General features: G+C 59.6%; 1 protein-coding gene across 1 annotated transcript; it reads right to left on the bottom strand.

The window, feature by feature from the left end:
- Positions 1-1,439: 1,439 nt before the first annotated feature.
- On the bottom strand, positions 1,440-17,532 carry ZNF653 (zinc finger protein 653). Its single transcript, XM_045083661.1, has 9 exons — positions 17,180-17,532; positions 10,583-10,626; positions 8,328-8,543; positions 4,487-5,104; positions 4,151-4,331; positions 3,938-4,049; positions 2,736-2,850; positions 2,059-2,158; positions 1,440-1,867 (listed from the first exon to the last, which is right to left on the bottom strand). The coding sequence occupies exons 1-9, from the start codon at positions 17,476-17,478 to the stop codon at positions 1,690-1,692; spliced, it is 1,863 nt and encodes a 620-aa protein (XP_044939596.1). The 5' UTR covers positions 17,479-17,532; the 3' UTR covers positions 1,440-1,689.
- Positions 17,533-17,787: the final 255 nt, after the last annotated feature.

Below are 17,787 nucleotides of genomic sequence, written 5' to 3'. Positions count from 1 at the left end.
CCTGCACGCCCTTTTAGGTTCCAGACTGTCCAAGAATGCCATCAAACCCAGCGAGGAGAACCTAATTTGACCAATCAGAGACTGTCCTCTAGAGAACCAATTGCGGGAGGATGCCCTCGAGATTGAGCCAATGAGACAGCGCGCAGCAGAGAGCCCTGCCACGCTGATGGAGAGGACAGGCCAATCACAGTGGCCCGCGCAACCTGGGCGGTGGCGTTGCAGGTCCCTGGTGGCCCCCTCTTGGGTTTGCCTGGGCGACCTTGGCTGCTAACCCTAGAGACCCCGAACGAAGGCTTGTTCCCACCCCGTGTTCCTCCCGGCTCCTATCGTATTGCAAACTGTGCCTTTGCCGGGAGGGGAGCTCCTCCTGGGCGCGCGGACCCGGCTGCGGTTTCCATGGAAACTGCTGGCTCTGGATGTGCGAGGATAGCTAAGGGGACTGAGCCCTGGGAGATTTGGGGAGCTCGCGTGGGTGGCCCCAGCGGCCAGACTTGCTCATACCCGCCGACACTTCCATCCCTGGTTGGGATAACCCCTGGTCCAAAGTGTAAAATGAAGCCTAGCTCCGGCCCCGCCCCCACGGACTGGTGAGGAGCCAAGGGACCAATCTGCGCGTGGCGCCACTGGGCTCCCTCGGGCACGTGCCCGGGCTCGCGGATGCGGTCCCCGGGGTCACGTGGCTGCAGCCACCAGGGCCCACGCAGCTTGCGCGCCACCTGGCGGCCGCCGGCTTCGTATCGCTCCCCGCTTCTCTTGCTAGCGACCAGGAGGCGGCGGCGACCTCAGCATCCTCCTCCGGGAAATGGGGCCAGGGCAGCCGCCCCATTGCTGCCAACTTCCCTCCCCACCGCGGCTTCCTGTTCCAGGAACAAGCCGAGCCGTTCTACCTCGGGGCTTTGGCACTGGCTGTTCCTTCGCCCTAGGATTTGCCTCCTCCAGCTTTCTTCAGGGACGGAACCTCTTTGTCATTCTGGTCTACACTCAAATGCCACCATCTCAGAAAGGACCGCCCTGACCACCGACTTAAACAGCCAGAAACTAACATCACTCTATTTCCTGCAGGGCGCTTGTCACAGCTGTAGACATCTTACTTAGAGATCTACTGAACATCTCCCCAACCGGTCTCTGAGCTCCCTGATGGTGGGGAATGTGTGTTCCATGGGAAGAATTAGGAGTGAGCATGAGGATCCTGAGTCTTGGGAGATGTCCAGTGGCCTCCCAGGCTCCCAACCTCCCACCCGTGGGCCTGTGACAGGGAGTGTTGGGAGCTGCCAGGTCCAGATAGCTGAGGCCTAGCAGAAGCTGTTAAGAAAAGGGCATCTTCTGGCTTGTAGGGTCATCACCGCCTGGCTTGGCCTTGCTCTGGAAGGGATGAAGATAGAGACAAGGAGGGGCCCGCCCACCCCACTCCAATCATCCAGGCCTAGGGGAAGGGCATCTCCTTTCTCGCTCTTTAATCTCGCTCTGCTCTCTGACACAGTTCTAGCAGTGCAAGCCCCAGGCACCACCTCCAGAGATAGAGTGGGGTTGAGGGGGGACCAGCCCCGGGGGGCCCAGCCCTGGGGCAGGGCAGGGGCGCCTCCTTCCGGCCGGCGGTCCGGGAGGCCCCCGCGGCTGTCCGGGCCCCGGCAAGCCCGGGCATCGTGTCCGAGCGGACAAATAAATAAGGGCGATCAGTGGTTGGATGGATCAGGCTGGCTTGTGGTCCGGGTGGCTTTTGAGCGTGTGAAACTTGACACTGTCCAGCTTCTCGAAGCGCTTCCCGCAGCGCTCGCACGTGAAGTTGTACTGCACCTCGGCGGTGTGCTTCTTCATGTGCCAGTTGAGCGATGCACGCTGTCGGCACTGGTAGCCACAGATCTCGCACCTGCCGGGAGCCGGCGGGCGACACCGGGGGCGGGGTCAGACTGAGGTGGGGCCGCATTGGGGGTGGGGCCCAAGCCACTAGGACCCACCCCCAACCCGAGGGGTGGACCCGCCCTCTGCGGCTACAGGCCCAGGACCTCTCCTCTCCCCCGCAGCACCCCCATCAACCTCACGGGGAACCCTGTCACTCACTGCAGGGGCGTCTCGCCGGTGTGCGTGCGTCGGTGTACCTCTAGGTGGTTCTTCCTCTTGAAGGACTTGCCGCAGGTTTCGCAGGTGAATTCACGGACACCTGGGGAGATGCGGGGCTGAGGGCGCGGCCGTCGGGGGCGGGGGCTGCGGGATGTCTCTGCCGCGCTGCCAAAACCGGCTTCCCTGGCGGGCTCCCGGCCCTCCGGGCGCAGGGACACCAGATCCCACAAACTCTGGGAGCCACTGCTGAATCTAATGACAAGGGCGGTTAATACCGAGGGCAGCTCACGACCCCGGGTGAGGCTCAGAGGCTGTAGGGGAAGGCTCTGGGGCAGAGCTGAAATGTGAGCTCGGCTTCCCAGGAGGCACCAAGTGCAAACTGTCAAGCCAAAGTGGGTCTGAATTTGACCCCAATATTTGAACTTCGGGGTGACTTCACATAAAAATCCACGGTTCCCACCTCTTGAAAAACCTGAAGCCGTGCCCTCCCCCTGGATAGAGGAACCACAGCTACCCATGGAGTCAGCAGCCTGCGCGCAGGGGGTCAGTCCCAGGGAGGGGGACAGTCCTATGCCTGGGGACCCAGTGCTCCTTGGGGTTCCAGCCTGCATGGCCGGCCCTAGATCCAAGGCCCATGACCCTATGCCCCTTGCTGCCAGCGCCACCAGGGGCCTGACCTGAATGGATGATCATGTGTCGCCGCAGGTGGTTGGATAAATAGAACTTCTTGCCACAGCCAGGGTGTGGACACACCTTGGTCTTCCCTTTCCGATGTACCAGATTGACATGGTTCTGCAGGCAAGAGGGGCAGGAGTGGGGCTGTGGGTGCCATGGGCCCACCTCCAGGGTTATCCACATGGGGACAGACGAGCGTAGCTGGGAGGCAGGCTGGGGCCAGGCTTTCTGGGGGAGCGAAGAGGGGGCCCCTTGCCATTGCCCTTGCAAGGGCCTCCTGGCTCTGAGCAAAGGCTCAGGGACACAACTGGGATCAGCCACAGCTTTCTTGGGCACCGCTGAAAGCCAGGGCCTGGGCTGGGGCATCAGGCAGCCTCGTCATAACCTTGCGTGCGGTGGGGCCCTGCTATTGGCCCGGTTTTATGGATGGGGAGATGAGGGTCCAGGAGCAGAGGGTTTGGCCCATGTCTCACGGGTGGGCAGTGGCAGGCCTGGCCTGGGTTCCAGGGCTCTCAGTCCCGAGGCAGGCTTTGCCATGGAGATGTGCTGTGCCCACAGTCCAGGCGGGCAGGCCCGTCAGTCATTATTTTGTTCTTTTATTCTTCCACTCACCAGCACATCTGTAGTTCTAGGGCCCAGCTCTAGGCCTGGCACCCGATATATGCTCAACACAATGCTAGAAAATGAGACCAGGCAAATTCAAAGGCCTACTGGTGCCACCTCCTGCCACAGATGGGAATGTGACAGGACAGTCTCTGCCCTTGGGGCATCCCATCCAGCCTCCTGGGGACAAACTACAGGGACGTCTTGATGGTGTGGTGACCTGGGGCTTGCAGACCCCACTAGACCTGGGGGGGATAGGGAGGACTTCCTGGTGGAGGCGCCTCCCGAGCCAAGTCCAGAGAAGAAGCATCCGGAGCCAAGAAGGTGGCTGGGGCAAAAGCAGGCTGAGTCCAGGCTGACTAGAAGGCAGGACAAAGGCACTGGAGAGCAGGAAGGGGAGGCAGCAAGGTGACACCTGGCACCCTGTGGCCAAGGCAGGGTCAGTGAGAAGCTACTGAGAGGTGGGCATGTGGGAAGCAGGCCAGTGGCACCTGGTGGGGCCATGAGGGACCATCTGTGAGCCACACTGCTCAGATGCCTGCACACAGGCAGCGGGAAAAGGAAGCAGGCCCTGCTCAGCCTGCTGGGCCAGTGGTCTCACCTGGAAACTGCTGAGGGCCACGTAGACCTGGCTGCAGCCCTCGTAGGGGCAGTGGAACATCTCCAGCAGACCGTCGGCGTCCATCACCCGAGTCCGCTTGCTCCGCCGCCTCCTGGAGGGGAAGGGGCCCGTGGCGTTAGGGCTGTCACACCAGGCTGGCTATGGGCCCGTGGCTTGCTCCTCGTCCCAGCCCCCCGCTGCCCAGGCACCCACTTCTCAGGCTCCTTGGGGATCTCGTAGATGATGGCCGACATGTCACTGCCGTCCAGCTCCTCCCCGTCCACCTCTGCTTCCGGTTCTGTGCTCTCAGGTACCGTGGCCGCCAGCTCCGCCAGCTCCGGGGCTACAGGCTCCTCCTTCTCCTCCTTCTTAAGCATGTACAAGTCCTCCTTCTCTACGGGGGTGGACACGGGGCGGGTGTCCGTGGGGGGGACTTGCGTGGTGAAGTTGGATCCAGGGGCACCCCTCCCTCCCTGCACCCCAACCCCTGCCAGAGACCCCAGCAGCCCTCCCTGGACCGGCACGGCCCCCCTCCTGGCCCCGCCAGACCTTTCTTGGTCTCGATGCCTGCCAAGGCGGCAGGGTCTGTGGTGCTGGGCTGGCTGCCCTCGGGCTCCGTCTGGGTGTAGGCCGCCACGCCCTCCATCACCGCGCAGGGCACCTCATCCCCCAGACCCCCAGTGGGGGCGCCGCTGCCTGCTGCCACGTTGAGGTGGATGCCCTCAGCTGTGAGGGCATCGTAGCCGGGGCCGGCGATGATGATCACCTGCGAGCCAGGCACCATGCCCGGCATGGGACAGCTGGCTACCACCTCGCCCAGGGCCTCCTGGGGCATGTTCTCAAAGAGGGTGCCAGGACCCGGGCCCACTTGTACGGGCACCGGCACGCACACCACCGTCTCCAGGGCCTCAGGCCCGCTGCCTGCTGGGTTGGGGCACAGCGGGGTGCCCTGCTCAGCCAGGCTCTCCACGTGGTGGACGTCGAAGGGGATGTGCACACCTTCCTGCGTGATGAGCCCGCTGCTGCCTGCCGGGCTGGTGGGGGTGACTGCCGCCGCTGCCGCCGCAGCCGCCACCTTGGCCGGCTGGCCCTCAGGGGGCTCCTCGGAGTCGGAGCCCGAGCCAGAGCTGGAAGAGTCGGAGCTGCCAGCCGCCAGGCCATTGCCCACTGTGGTGACAAAGGAAAGGGGACGGTCACGATAGCAACAGTGACGGCAACAGTATCTGTCGAGGGCTTGCTGGGGGCTGGGCACGGTGACCCCCTCAGAGCCACAAACCCCTCTCATTTCTCAGTTCCCCCTTGTGCCCCGACCACCCCTGCTCCTCAGAGACGCTCTCCTCCCTCAGCCTCAGACCCGAATTCTGGGTTTCTGGCCCCTCTCTGGTGGCCCTATGGGGTCAGACTTGGGTTGAGTGACTCCCCACCTCCCCGCCCCCACTAATCATGTGTCTTTGGTGACCAGCCCCCGTCCTGAAGCTGTCTAGGGGTCCCTGCCTGAGTCACCAAGATTAGCACAGACTCAGGTATGTTCCAAAGGGGCCCCTTATGAAAGGGGCTCGTGACGAACAAGGAAGAACATTCCCATCACTCGGGAAATTCCAAGGGTTTTAGGAGCTCTGTGCCAGGAACCAGGGAGAGAGGTCAAATGCGGATTTTCATTACACTGTCCTTACCCATACCCCATGTCTCCATGTGGACAGCTTCGGCCTGGACCTCCTGTGGGGTTGGGGGCTCTTACCTCCCACTGCCTCTTCTGCTGCCCCCGGTGGGGGCGGGGAGTCTCACAGCCACCTGAGAGTCCACTCAGTAATTCTGGGCTCTGAATCTTCCCTAAGAAAAAGCCCACACCCTTCGCAGACATCCCTGTCTCAGGGGTTGATGGCGGCTCTGTCCTTCCAGGCGCTCAGGCCAAGCCAAGTCTTGAGGGCTGCCCCTGACTTCTCTTTCTCTCACAGCCACTTTCAGTTTGTCAGCAAACCCCACTGGCACTACATCCTCGTATTTAGGAATACTAGGCAGGCTCCGGCCTCAGGCCCTTTGCACTTGCTGTTTGCTCTGCCTGAACATTCTTCTCTCGGACACCTACAGGGGCCTTCTCCCTCACCTCTATCAGACCCTTTCCTGAAATGCTGTTCATTCACGGAAGCCTTTGACTGTCTTATCTCAGGTAGCATTCTTTCTCTCCCTGATTTTCCTCCGAAATACCACTCTCCGCTATTCTCTAGATTTTAATTGTTTATCTTGTTTCTTCTCTGCTTCCCCTCAAGATCATAAGCTCCACAAGGATGGGGGGGGGGCCCTAGGCACAGGCCCCAGGGCCCAGAAGGCCGCCTGGTGCACACTGAGCACATGGTTGTAAAAACGAATGAATCTCAGCCTGATGTTGTGATGGAGGTCAAGGAGACCCACATTTCGCCCAGGCTATTTCATGCTAAAGTCCACTCATGGAGAGAAAAGGGGACAGAAAAATCAAGGGCTGACCCTCGGTTACACACGCATGACAGACTCAGGGCACAGTGTCTGGGGACCGCGCGTCCTACCCTCCCAGAAGGTCACATGGGGCATACAGACTCTGGGACCAGACTTCGGGGCTGGGATCTTGGTGCTCCCCCTACCCGCTGTGTGATGTGGGGGCCTTACGTAACCTCTCTGGGCCTGAGGATAAGTTGGTACCTTCCCCAGGGGCTGTTTGGAGTAATGAGGAAATATGTGTAAAGGGCCTAGGACAGTTCCAGGCTCTGAGTAAGCACCCTACCAATGTTTTCTATTATTCTTCTTATCGTAATGCCCTATCCCTGACTCAAGGCCCCCAGATGGCAGCAGGGGTGGGGTAGGGGAATCGGCCCCTCCTTGCAACACCCTGTAATCTGCAGGGTGAGTTGAATCCCTGGGCTCCACCGTGAAGCAGGGGGCAGTCACCCAGTGAGCTGCAGGGGGGACAGCCTAGGGGTTCGCCTGCCTCCCCAGCTGTAGCTTCGGACTGTGAGGGGCCAGACTGCGCTTCTTACCGGGTGATCATGGCCTGAATCACAGAAATAGCCTCTCACAGTGCCGGCAGGAGGTGCGCCTACTTAGTGAGAAGCAGGTACCCCAGGCAGAGAGCTGGTAAGGGAGCTGCTGAGGGAACCGGACTGGGACAGGAGACACAGCCCCTCCCCGTCCCGGCAGCGGAACCCCCCAACTGTAGATCCCAGCGTTCGCTCCTGAGAGCCAGATGCCCCAGCCACTGGTGTCACAGTTGAGTAGGGGCCCAAGGGGGCTCCTCTGGGTGCCATCCCCAGCCCAGCGGACCCATCACCAGGAGGGTCAGTCACAGTTCATCCCAGGGCCTTGGTTTTCCCTACTGTAGCCAAGGGGCGCTGACAGAAGAGCTATAGGGAAGACTCAGGGTGGGTTAAGTTGGCGGGGGTGGGGGGGGTACCTGGAGCGGGGAGAGGACTGACGAGGGGCCGCCCGCACGGTGGGCTCTGGCTGACACAAATGGGATGGCCGTTGGCTGGGGGGCCCACCTGGAACAGCTCTCGCCCACGGCTTCCCCTTGGCCAGCTGGGATGCCACCTGCTCTGTGATTCCTGCCAGCGCAGGCTCAGCCCTGGCAACTGACCTCACCCTCGGCCCCGGCGGGGCACCTGGCAGCGGCCCCGTGGCTCCTTCTTGCAGCTGAAGCCGAGATCCTGAGGCCACCCGCCGCGCCTCCTCTGCTCCCCCACCAGGACCAACTGGGCCTCGGGAACTGAGTCCCTCCTGGTCCGGCTGCTTGCTCAGGACATGTGACCCACATGGGGTGGCAGATGAGGGGCAGGGGCAGAGCAGGGAGAGACGGACTGGGGGGAAGGGAGTGGAGTGTGGGGGAGACTGGTGGGGGCAGGGAGAAGGCAGGAGACAGAAGGCAGAGGATGAAACAGAAGAGTGAGCAGGGGCGGGGGGACGAGAGAGAGCTCACGAACAGAGAATGGGGAGGAAGGAGGAGCGCAGGGCAGAGAGGGGAAGAGGTTGAGGCTGGAGACAGCCCAGACCCGAAAGGGAAAGGGCCAGGGAAGACAGAGGAGGAGGCAGAGGCCAGGAGAGCTGCGGAGCCTGAGGACGCCCAGCACCCACCCCTCCCTCCAGCCACGGAGCCAGGTTTCCTGACCTCCAGCCCGGCTGGCCTCGGGCACAGGTGGGCCAAGCTGTCACAGCTGTCCCTCTGGGAAATGGGGGCCACTGCCTCTCAGCCCCAGAAGGACTTGGAAGATGGCAGGCCAGCCTGCGGGGCCGGGGCGCCGTCCCTGGCACAGCCAGCGCTGGCCTCCTCGCTCAACTGCTTCCAGGCCGACGAGATCACGAGGGCAGGGAGTCCCGGGCCACGCGGCCCCAGAGGAGCCGTGGAGCCCTCGCCCCTCGGACCCACCTTTGTCACTGTCGGGGTCTGACTCGCTGAGGGGCTTCAGGGGCGAGTGCAGGTCCTGGAAGTAGCGGTGGCCGGCCTCGCACTGCCACACGGCCGTGGTGTACAGGCCAAAGGTGGGGTCCAGCTCGGCCAGGTGCGGCTCGTATGGGCAGCGGTGCTTGTGGTCCTCATACCAGATCACCACGTTCTTTAGGCAGTTCACGTTGCGTCGCCTCCCTGCACACACAGGGTGGGGCGCGGGGTCAGGGACAATGATCGCCAGCCCCCTGCCTACCCATCCAGAGCCCCAGGATGCCCGGGCCTTCTGGCTCCCCGGGCGGTGAGACACCTTCCTGCACCCTGTCCAGGCCTGTCTCCCATCTGCAGATGAAGAAACAGGCTCTGCGAGGTGAGGTCTGCGCTGGTGAGAATGGAGACAGGCCACAGGGTCCTCACTGTAAGGGAAACCACATGAACTGTGGAGCCCGGCGTGTGATAGGTGGTCAGCGGCTGCTTGCTATGCAGAGACTCTGGCCTGGACCCGCTGAGTCCCCTCTGCCCGCATCTCTCTGCTCCTACATCTGTCCTACTACCAGTCTACTCGGTCTGCAGCAGAGGGCACCTACTGCAAACGCTTGAGTCTGGTCATGCCCTCCTCAGCCCAGAAGCCACCAGGGCTCCTACCTGGCTGGGGGTAAAAGGCAAAGTCCTCCCCAGAGCCACCAAGCCCTTCTCTGCCTTTCTCCTTGATCACTGCATCCCAGCCTCATGGCTTCCTCCCAGGTATTGCCCTGCCTCAGGGCCTTTGCACGGACTATGTCTCCTTCCAGATAATGGCTTTGCCTTTTCCCCTTCACTCAGGTCTTTCCTTCAGTCTCCTGTCCCCTCCCCAGTGTCCTTCTAGCTGACCTGACTTGCTCTTCTTTTTTTTTTCCAGGTAGTACCCAGATCCCATCTGTGTTTCTGTCTTCCCTGCTAGAGTGCCAGCTCCCCAAGGGCGGGGACACCTGTCTGCTGGTCCTCTTGTGTCCCCAGTGCCCATGCAGGGCCTGGCAGGATGGCTTGCTGGATGAGTTGATGCTTCAAGGAGGTGGGCCCAGTGGAGCCTGACTGCGGGGTTCAAACTCTGACTGCCACTTTGTAGCCGGGTGGATCCAGCTTCTCTGAACCTCAGCTGCCTCCTCTGGGCCGGGGGCGAGTAACCGTCCCCACTCCTTGTGGGCTGCCAGAGGGGAGGCAGGGAAGACAAGGACAGGGCATGGGACGGGCTGGGTACACTCTGAATGCTCAAGAAATGGAACCTGTCATTTGTCTAATGATGCTGGCCTTGCAGCCAAGGGGGAGGAAGCCGTCCTCCCCATCTTCCAGCTTGGGAGATGAGGAGGGTGCCCAGAAGGGTCCTGGGGCCTAGGGATGCTGTCTGGGGACTTCAGCTCTGTGATGACCGTGGGGACAAGAGGGACCCCGCCCCTAGCCGCCCCTCCACACCGCACTTGTCTCCTTATCTCCCTCCTCACCCCTTTGGGACTTGGGAGGCCACAGGTTTAGCTCGGCCCTTGCTTCTGACAACTGTGAGAAGGGACGGGACTCATGGCCACCTGATGGCTGTTCCCAGACTGCTGGCCCTCACCCTGCTGGACAAGGCCTGAGACCCACAGAGCGGGGGCTCAGAGGTTGCGGCCTGGGGGTAGGAGGGACTCGTGGCAGGCCTCCACTCCGACTGCTCGTGCCCTGATCCTCTCAGCTTGGCACGTGATGTGCTCTTAAGGCCCCCACACAAGCTGTTCCCTCTGCCCTGTCCAGCTCTTCCCTGGGTGACTCCCACGCATCAGGCAGGACAGTGCAGGAGCTAAGGGGACGGCTCGGGTAACATGGGTGTGCTCTGGCCTGGCCCCTTGTCAGCTGTGCAGTGTGGGGTGGGGACTTGGCCTTTTATGTATGAGATGGGGGGGTGGGGTACCCCCACTGGGCATAGCACAGGTGCCGGTCCCCTTCCTGCCCCTGTCCCCAAGCTCTCCGCAGGCCCAGCTGGGTCAGGCCCTTCCTCTGGGCCCCCAGTGTCCCTAATTCCCTGCCACGGCCCTGCTGGGCCTGTCCCTTGTCTTCCCCTGAGACCATGGGCTCTGGGAGGGCAGGGCTGCGTCTGGGCCGGTCCACTCAGCACTGTCCCGTGCAGGCGCTCCACAGATGGGGCCTGACAATGACTGAGGGAACGAACAACAAAGCCACTTGCTCCCAACACCCATCCCCTCCCTGCTGGCTGCACCCCCACTTACTTTTCTTCCGCTTTGGCTTTTTGGGGACCTGCTCCCACGGCTTCCTGTAAGAGAGAGAGGCAGGGGAAGTGAACACAGGGCATGGCTGACGCTGAGCCAGTGATGGCACCCTGCTCCAAGGCCGAATTGTAGCTGTTGTCCTGTTTCCCCGGGGTCTGCATGTGGCCTCTCTCCTCCACGGACACCAGCCCTGGGACTGTGGTCTAGCATCGCCATCCATTTCACCAAGTGGGAAAATGAGGCTGAGCAGTGAGGCTGCCTGCCCAGGGGCCTGTGGCCAGGGAGTGGAGAACTCAGAAAAGGGTAACAGAAAGTCAGTGTGGCAGGCAGAATTCTACACTGGCCCCATGATTCCTACCCCCGGGTCACACACTTGTAATCCTCTCCTCATGAGTGGGGCGGCCTGACAATATGCTGGGATACCACTCCTGTGCCTAGGTGACTTGGAATGAATCGGGAGGCAGCTTTCCAAGGTGGGCTTGGCCTAATCAGGGGAGCCCTTGAGTATGAGGATAGGAATGGCCTATGAGGGGCTAGGACCTGAGAACGGCCTCTGGGAGCTGACAGCAATCCTGGTAGACGGCCTCAAGGCTGTGGGGACCTCAGCTGTACAATGCAGGGGGGAATGAATTCTGCCAACGCTCCGAGGGAGTCTGGAAGCCACTCCTTCCCTAGCTGAGCCTCCGGATGAAGATGCGGCCAGCTGAAAGCCTTGTTTCAGCCCTGTGAGACCTTGAGCAAAAGATCCAGCCTACACATGCTAGAGTCCTGACCCACAGAAATGTGAGATAATTCGTGTGGTTTTAAGCCACTAGGTCCGTGGTCGTTTATTCCGTAACAAAAGGACATTCATGGAGTTGGCCCTATCCAGGGCCCAGCAGCTCCCGCCCCTCAGGCTGGCTGAGATCCCTGCAGAGACCGTCAGGCCAAGCCAGGAGGGCTGGCCCTGCTAAAGACCCTGCCCCTGGCCCTCACTGCAGGCTCTATGTGGGCCCCCACCCAAGGTGCTGCCCCCTCCATCAGTGCCACCCCTGCAGCCAGCTCAGGCCCACATGCTCTGGTCACCATGTCACCAGCTTCTGGGGCCTTCCCCACTTTGGCCGGAGTGTGACACCCTGACCATGTGCTGCCATGACCGAGGCCTAAGCATTGGGGGCCCGCCAAGGATTCCCACCCCCCAGATGGCCACCAGAACCACTAGGTGGGATCCTGACCCCGTACTGTGGCCCAGCACTGGCTCTACGTGTGCTGAGGGCAGGTGTTTTGGAGTTAGTCCTCCCGCATCCGCTTGGGCTCCCTCTGCCTTCCTGACACCACGCTTCTGGATCTGCCCACCTGCTCTGGCTTCTCCCTCATCCTTCCTTTTTTAAAAAAAAAAAATAAAATAAAATTAATTTATTTAAGTAATCTCTACACCGGGGTACCTGGGTGGCTCCGTGGGTTAAGCGTCTGACTCTGGATCTCAGCTCTGGACTCAGGGGTATGAGATCGCTCAGCAGGGAGTCTGCTTAAGATTCTCTGTCTCCTCCTTCTGCCCCTCCCCCCACTTGCACTCTCTTTCTCTCTCGCCCTCAAATAAATAAAAAAGTCTTAAAAAAAATAAATAAGTAATCTCTGCACCCAACGTGGGGCTTGAACTCATGAGCCCGAGATGAAGGGTCGCGTGCTCTTCCAACTGAACCAGCCAGATGCCCCTCATCCTTCCTTTTCTACGCTGCAGCAGGAGGCCCTGAGACCCTGGGTGACCTTGTCTCCCCATGCCTCAGTTGCCCATCTGTAGCGTGGGATCATAACCGTCCCTTTCTTGTGGGCCTGGCATGAGGTTATACGCACTGCAAGAGCTTAGCATGGCCCCGGGGACTAAGTAACTGCTCAGCAAGTGGTAGAGATGATCACTGCCATTACTGATGTCCTCACAGAGCCCGGCCCTGGAACGCTGGCCTCCCCGCTATGGCCCAGACCGTGCTTTCCACACAAATCACCCTGACAGGCAGTCCAGGGGCTTGTCAGGTGAAGCTGACAAGCTTCACCATCTACCCCACCTGTCCAGGCTGATCACACCTGTCCTGGGATTGCACCCCGAGTCTGGTCCCAAGACAGTTCCCCTGGCTCCTCTGCCCCTGGCTCTGCCCTCGTCCAGGTCTCCGGCCGCCCCCATCCCAGATGCTTCCATCCCCGCCCACAGCTCTCTCCTTCGCTCGGAGGGGCAGGCTGGCCAAGTGCAAACACCCGCGGCCGCCTCTGTGCGCTCAAACCCTTGCCATGACTGGGAACGGCGCTTGGTGCTAGGGAACGGCTGGGTGCCTCAGATCCAAGTTCAAGTCTCCTCTCCGCTCTTGACTAGCTGTGTGACCTTGAGCAGGTCTTGTCCCCTCTGAGCCTCAGTGTCCTCACCTGCGAAGTGGGGAAAACAGCCGTAACTCCCACACGGAGTCGCTGTGGCGATTAAACGAGGCCAGACCTCAAACCGCCTTCCCTCCCCCTGTCCACTTCTCTGGGTTCCAGCCCTTACACATCACCCTGTTGGAGGGCAGCAGCTTCTGGGGCTTCCTTGGGGCTCTGCTTTCCCCACAGTGGCCAGCCCCCAAGGGTGCCCAACAGCTCTCCTTCGCTCTCCTCTGCCATTTGCTTTCATGCTCGACTCCCTCATCCCCGCCAAGTGTCCCAACACACCACCAGTCCTACACTGGATTTAAATAATCTGGAGCCCCTTCCCTGCCAAGTCCTGCTCATTCCTCTCCCCACTCCCTCGGAGCTGTCTATATGTGTGTGCAGTCTCCCTGTCTTCTCCTGCGTCTCTCCTGAGCCCCTCGAGTCAGGGTCTTCTCCACCACAAACTGTCCTGTTCCAGACCCTGGGGGTGGCTGCCTCCCTCGGCCCAGCAGTGTCAGACCGCAGGTCCTTCCCTCGGCCTCCAGGACGCTGGCCCAGAAAGTTCTGCACCAGCCTCCTGGCTGCTGCTTCTCCCTTGTCTCCCTGACCTCTCTGATCACAGAGAGCGAGTGCCGGGCTCAGACCTGTGTGTGTACCTGCACCCCCTTAGCAACCTCTGGCACTGTACCATCACTGGCCTGGTGACCCCCAAACCCGGATCTCCCACCTGGCCCTCTCCTGACCACACCGCCACCAGCATGCCTCCCCAGCACTACATGTAGGGGTTTCTCAGACATCACACACGTGAGCTGTTGTATTGTCCCCCGACCTGTCCCTTCTCTGTTACCGGCCCCTGCAACCTTCCAGGTGCTCAAGTCCAAACCTGGGGGTCATCGTTTCTCATATCCACACCCAACAGCAAACCCTGCTGGCCCTGATTTCAGTCACTTCTCCCCACTTCTGCACGGCCCTGCCTCACTCACCTGGACCGGTGCAGTCAGCTCCCTCCCCGTCTACCAGCTCTGGCCCTCCCCTCCCAGAGCCTCAACATCGGAGTCCGTGTGCTTCTTCTGATTTTCTTGTTAACATTGTAAGATGTAAAAGGAAAAACTTAAACACATACAAAGCTAGAGAGAAGAGTGAACCTCCTAAAGACCATCACCAGCATCAAAGACTGCCAGCTCTTAGTCAACCTTGTTTCGGGGCAACCCTCACCCAATCCTCCTGCCACGCATACCCTGGAGAGTGCTTCTGTTAAAATATAAGCCAGGTATGGGACCTCTCTGTCTGAAATTCTGTACTTAAAAAAAGCAAAGAAAAAAAATCCCATCAGGCCTCCCACTTAACTGGGAGGAAAAACCAGAGTCCTCCATGCAGTCTGTAAGTTCCTGTCACCTTCCTGTCCTCGTCTTTTCCCACTCTTCATCCTTTCACTGTGCTCCAGCCACATGGGTCTCCTCACTGCCTCATGCACACACCAGGCTGGGCTCTGCCTCAGGGCCTTTGCACCTGCCACTCCTTCTTCCTCAAACACTCTTCCTGCAGTTATCTGCATGGCTTTCCCCGCCTCGTTCAGGTCTGTATCCTGGATGCTATCCTCTCACTGCAGCCCACCCTAACACACCATTTAAACCTCCAGCACCCCCTCCTGATTCCTCTTTCCCTATTTCACTTTTTTTCTTTACATAGCCCCATCAATCTCTCACATGTAATTTATTCATGATCATAAATAATAGTAAATGTAAAGTAATACAGCAGACAAGCCTTTGCACAGTGGACAAGCCTCCGCCCTCTGGCCTCTAAAATGGCGACTCTGTAAGTCAGTGACTTTCTGTGCTGTTTCCTGCTGCACCGTCAGCACTCACGCCAGTGCCTGGCACACAGTGGGTGCTGATGAAGCGTTCCCTAAACAAACGGGTACCGGAAACCCTACTATTGGCCATTGTTTCCCTTTTCCCACTGGCTGCTAGGATGCTTCTGAGGCAAATTTATGGCCCATTCTCTGTTCCCACGTTGTCATGTCTTTTGAACCCCTCTGGTTGGGTTTTTAATTCACTATGCCACAAAACTGCCCTTGCCATGTCCCCTGTGACTTATGTTTCAATCCAATAGCACAGATCCTGGCCCCACCATGTCCCTCCTTTTCCTTTATCTTTTCAAGTTTTATTTATTTATTTGACAGAGAGTGCAGGCACAAGCAGTGGGGAGGAGTAGAGGCAGAGGGAGAGGCAGGATCCCTGCCAAGCAGAGAGCTCGAGGCAGGCCTGATCCTGGGACCCCGAGATGAAAACCGGAGCCTAAGGCAGAGGCCCAACTTACTGAGTCACCCAGCACCTCTCTTTTCTCTTTTCATCCCACTTTTCATTTCTGTCTTCTGGTCCAAGTTGCACATAGTCTTGAACTGAAATCTTCCAGGGACAAGACAGGTACAAATAATTGAACAGTTGAAATAAGTGACCCCCTATCTCTGGTCATGTCCATTTCCCATCGAGACCCCTCATTCAGGGTTTGTGTTTTCCCGACTACCCATGTGTCCTGGGGCCCAGTTATTGCCATGTATGGCCTGGGCTGTCTCAGTGTCCTGGCCCCAGTCTTGCACGACTACACAAACTGAGCTTCTGAAAGTACCACTTTCAGGAGCAACTGGGTGGCTCAGTGGGTTAAGCCTCTACCTTTGGCTCAGGTCATGGTCTCAGAGTCCTTGGATTGAGCCCCGCATCGGGCTCTCTGCTCGGCGGGGAGCCTGCTTCTCCTCTTCTTTGTTAAATAAATAATTTTTTTTTTTTTTTAATGAAAATACCACTTTCAGCTTAGGGACCTCCAGGAGCTCCCTCTGGCCAGTGGTTCTTAACTCCAGCTGCACATAATGTCTCCCTGGCAGCTTTGCAGAAAAAAAGCAAAGGTCTGCAACTCTACCCAGATTAACTGAATCAGTAACTCCACTAATGTGTGTGTGGGGGTGTCTGGGTGGCTCAATCAGTTAGGTGTGGGACTACTGATTTCAGCTCAGGTCATGATCTCAGGGCTGTAAGACAGAGCCCCGTGACAGGTTCCACGCTGCACTGGGTGTGGAGCCTGCTTAAGATTCTTTCTCCTTCTCACTCTGCTCTCCCTTCACACTCCACCATCCCCACTTGCACTGTCTAGAAAAAAGAAAAGAAACTCCAATAATGGAACACTAACTTGAGTTTTTTAAATGCCCAGCATTTCCTGATTTACTCTTGGGCATATAAGCCAGCCTGCCACCGCAGGGCGGTGGTAGTGCAATTCAGAAGGATCTGGTTGATCCTTGACCCTTAGAATCTCCCCCCAGAGGAACATGCCAATGTGCAATGTGTGCAAATAAAAACCAGGGCACAAGGAGGATACTGTCGCAGCATTGCGACAGAGAACAAATATCATCATTACAACTAATACTTGGAGTGCTCACCTCGTGCCAACCACGTTCTAAGCCTTCTGCTGTATTTTAACTCATTTAATTGTCACGCCAACCTATTAGGCAGGAAGGAAGAATTGCATCCACATTCCTCATTCTCAAGACTGAGACTCTTGCAAAGGCCTGCCTTCTACCCGAGCGGCTAACTTGGGACTTCCTCTTCACCTGAGTCTCCATGGGCTAAGGTGTTCCCCAGGAGCCAAGAGGTTTAAAGGAACGCGATCTGGATCGAGAGGAGTCTTTCTATGTCTGAGGTGAAGGGTCGTGGGAATGGGGAGGCACAGAACCCCAGATGGAGTGCCAGAACCTCATGAGGGACAGGGCTGCGTTGCCCAGTGTATCCAGTCACAGCCCCAGCCTGCACAGTAGGGGTTTTAGAAGATGAGGCATTTGAGATCCCAAGGCCCAGCAAGGAAGAAGGGACGTTAAGGCCTCAGGAGGCGGGGCCGCCCCTCCAGGGACTAGGTAGTTAGAATGCTTGGAGGTGGGGCCGGCACTAGGATTGGGCAGCCAGAAATCTGGTGGGCGGGGCAAAGTACTAAGAGGCGGGTCGAGAGGCTGGGCGCATCCTAGAATTGGACAGTTGGAAAGCCGGGAGGCGGGGCCGCGAGCCAGGCGCGTCCCAGGACCGGCGGTAGGAGACCCAGGCCGGCGGCCCGGCCACTGGGCGGGGCTCACAGGTGCCGGGGGCGGGGCCGTGGGCAGAGGGGGCGGGACCAGGCTTGGCAGGGATGGGGGCGTCTCCTCCCTCGCTCTCTCCCTCCCTCCCTCTGGCCGGGCCCCCTCACCCGTGGCGGCCGCTACGCTGGCCGCGCTCCAGCGAGATGAGATAGGCTGCGAGCTTGGCGTCGCTCCAGCCGCTGCGGCGCCGCAGGTCCACCCAGGGCCCGTGCGCCTCGCCCAGGTACACACGCCGCACGTCGTACTTCTTCCGGGACTCGAGCCGCCGCCGGGCTCGGTCGGACTCCGTGAGCCGCGGCCGACCCCGCGCCTTGCGGCCCGCCGCGCCCTCCTCGGCCGCCGCCTCCCCGCCTGCGCCCGCCTCAGCCTCCGCCTCCGCCTCGGGCTCCGGCACCCGCTCCGCCATCCCCCCCTCCCTGGTTACCAACCTCCCCCGTTGTTAGGAGCCCGGCCGGAAGTGGCGCGCATCTTCCGCGCCGACGGGAAATTTCTCACGGACTTTCACTGCCCCAAGGCGCCAAGAGGAGACCGAGAGCAGAAACTGCGCATGCGCGCCACAAGCGCGAGCGGTGACCCGTTCTTCTCTTACTCTTTTCCTCTGTTAAACTTTTTAACTTCGCAGAGACCGAGGGAGGGGCTGAGGTTTGAGGCCAGCCACGGGAAGAAAGACCTAGATGAGCTCATAGACCCTAGGAGGTAGGGGCTCCTCTCTCCA

The sequence above is a fragment of the Mustela putorius genome, unplaced genomic scaffold (assembly GCF_011764305.1).
Source record: "Mustela putorius furo isolate JIRA1106 unplaced genomic scaffold, ASM1176430v1.1 tig00000095_pilon_pilon_pilon, whole genome shotgun sequence".
Taxonomy (NCBI): Eukaryota; Metazoa; Chordata; class Mammalia; order Carnivora; family Mustelidae; genus Mustela; species Mustela putorius.
Note: the sequence above shows the minus strand (reverse complement) of the source record. Positions and strands in the feature narration are given on the sequence as shown.

What these genes read in the sequence shown, in the direction of transcription:
- ZNF653 (XM_045083661.1), bottom strand. Translation starts at nt 17,478, where the DNA reads ATGGCGGAGCGGGTGCCGGAGCCCGAGGCGGAGGCGGAGGCTGAGGCG. An exon ending in ATCCCCAAGGAGCCTGAGAA is followed by an intron (nt 4,050 to 4,150) that starts GTGGGTGCCTGG and finishes CTTCCCCTCCAG; the next exon opens with GAGGCGGCGGAGCAAGCGGA. An exon ending in TGGCCCTCAGCAGTTTCCAG is followed by an intron (nt 2,851 to 3,937) that starts GTGAGACCACTG and finishes TCTTGCCTGCAG; the next exon opens with AACCATGTCAATCTGGTACA.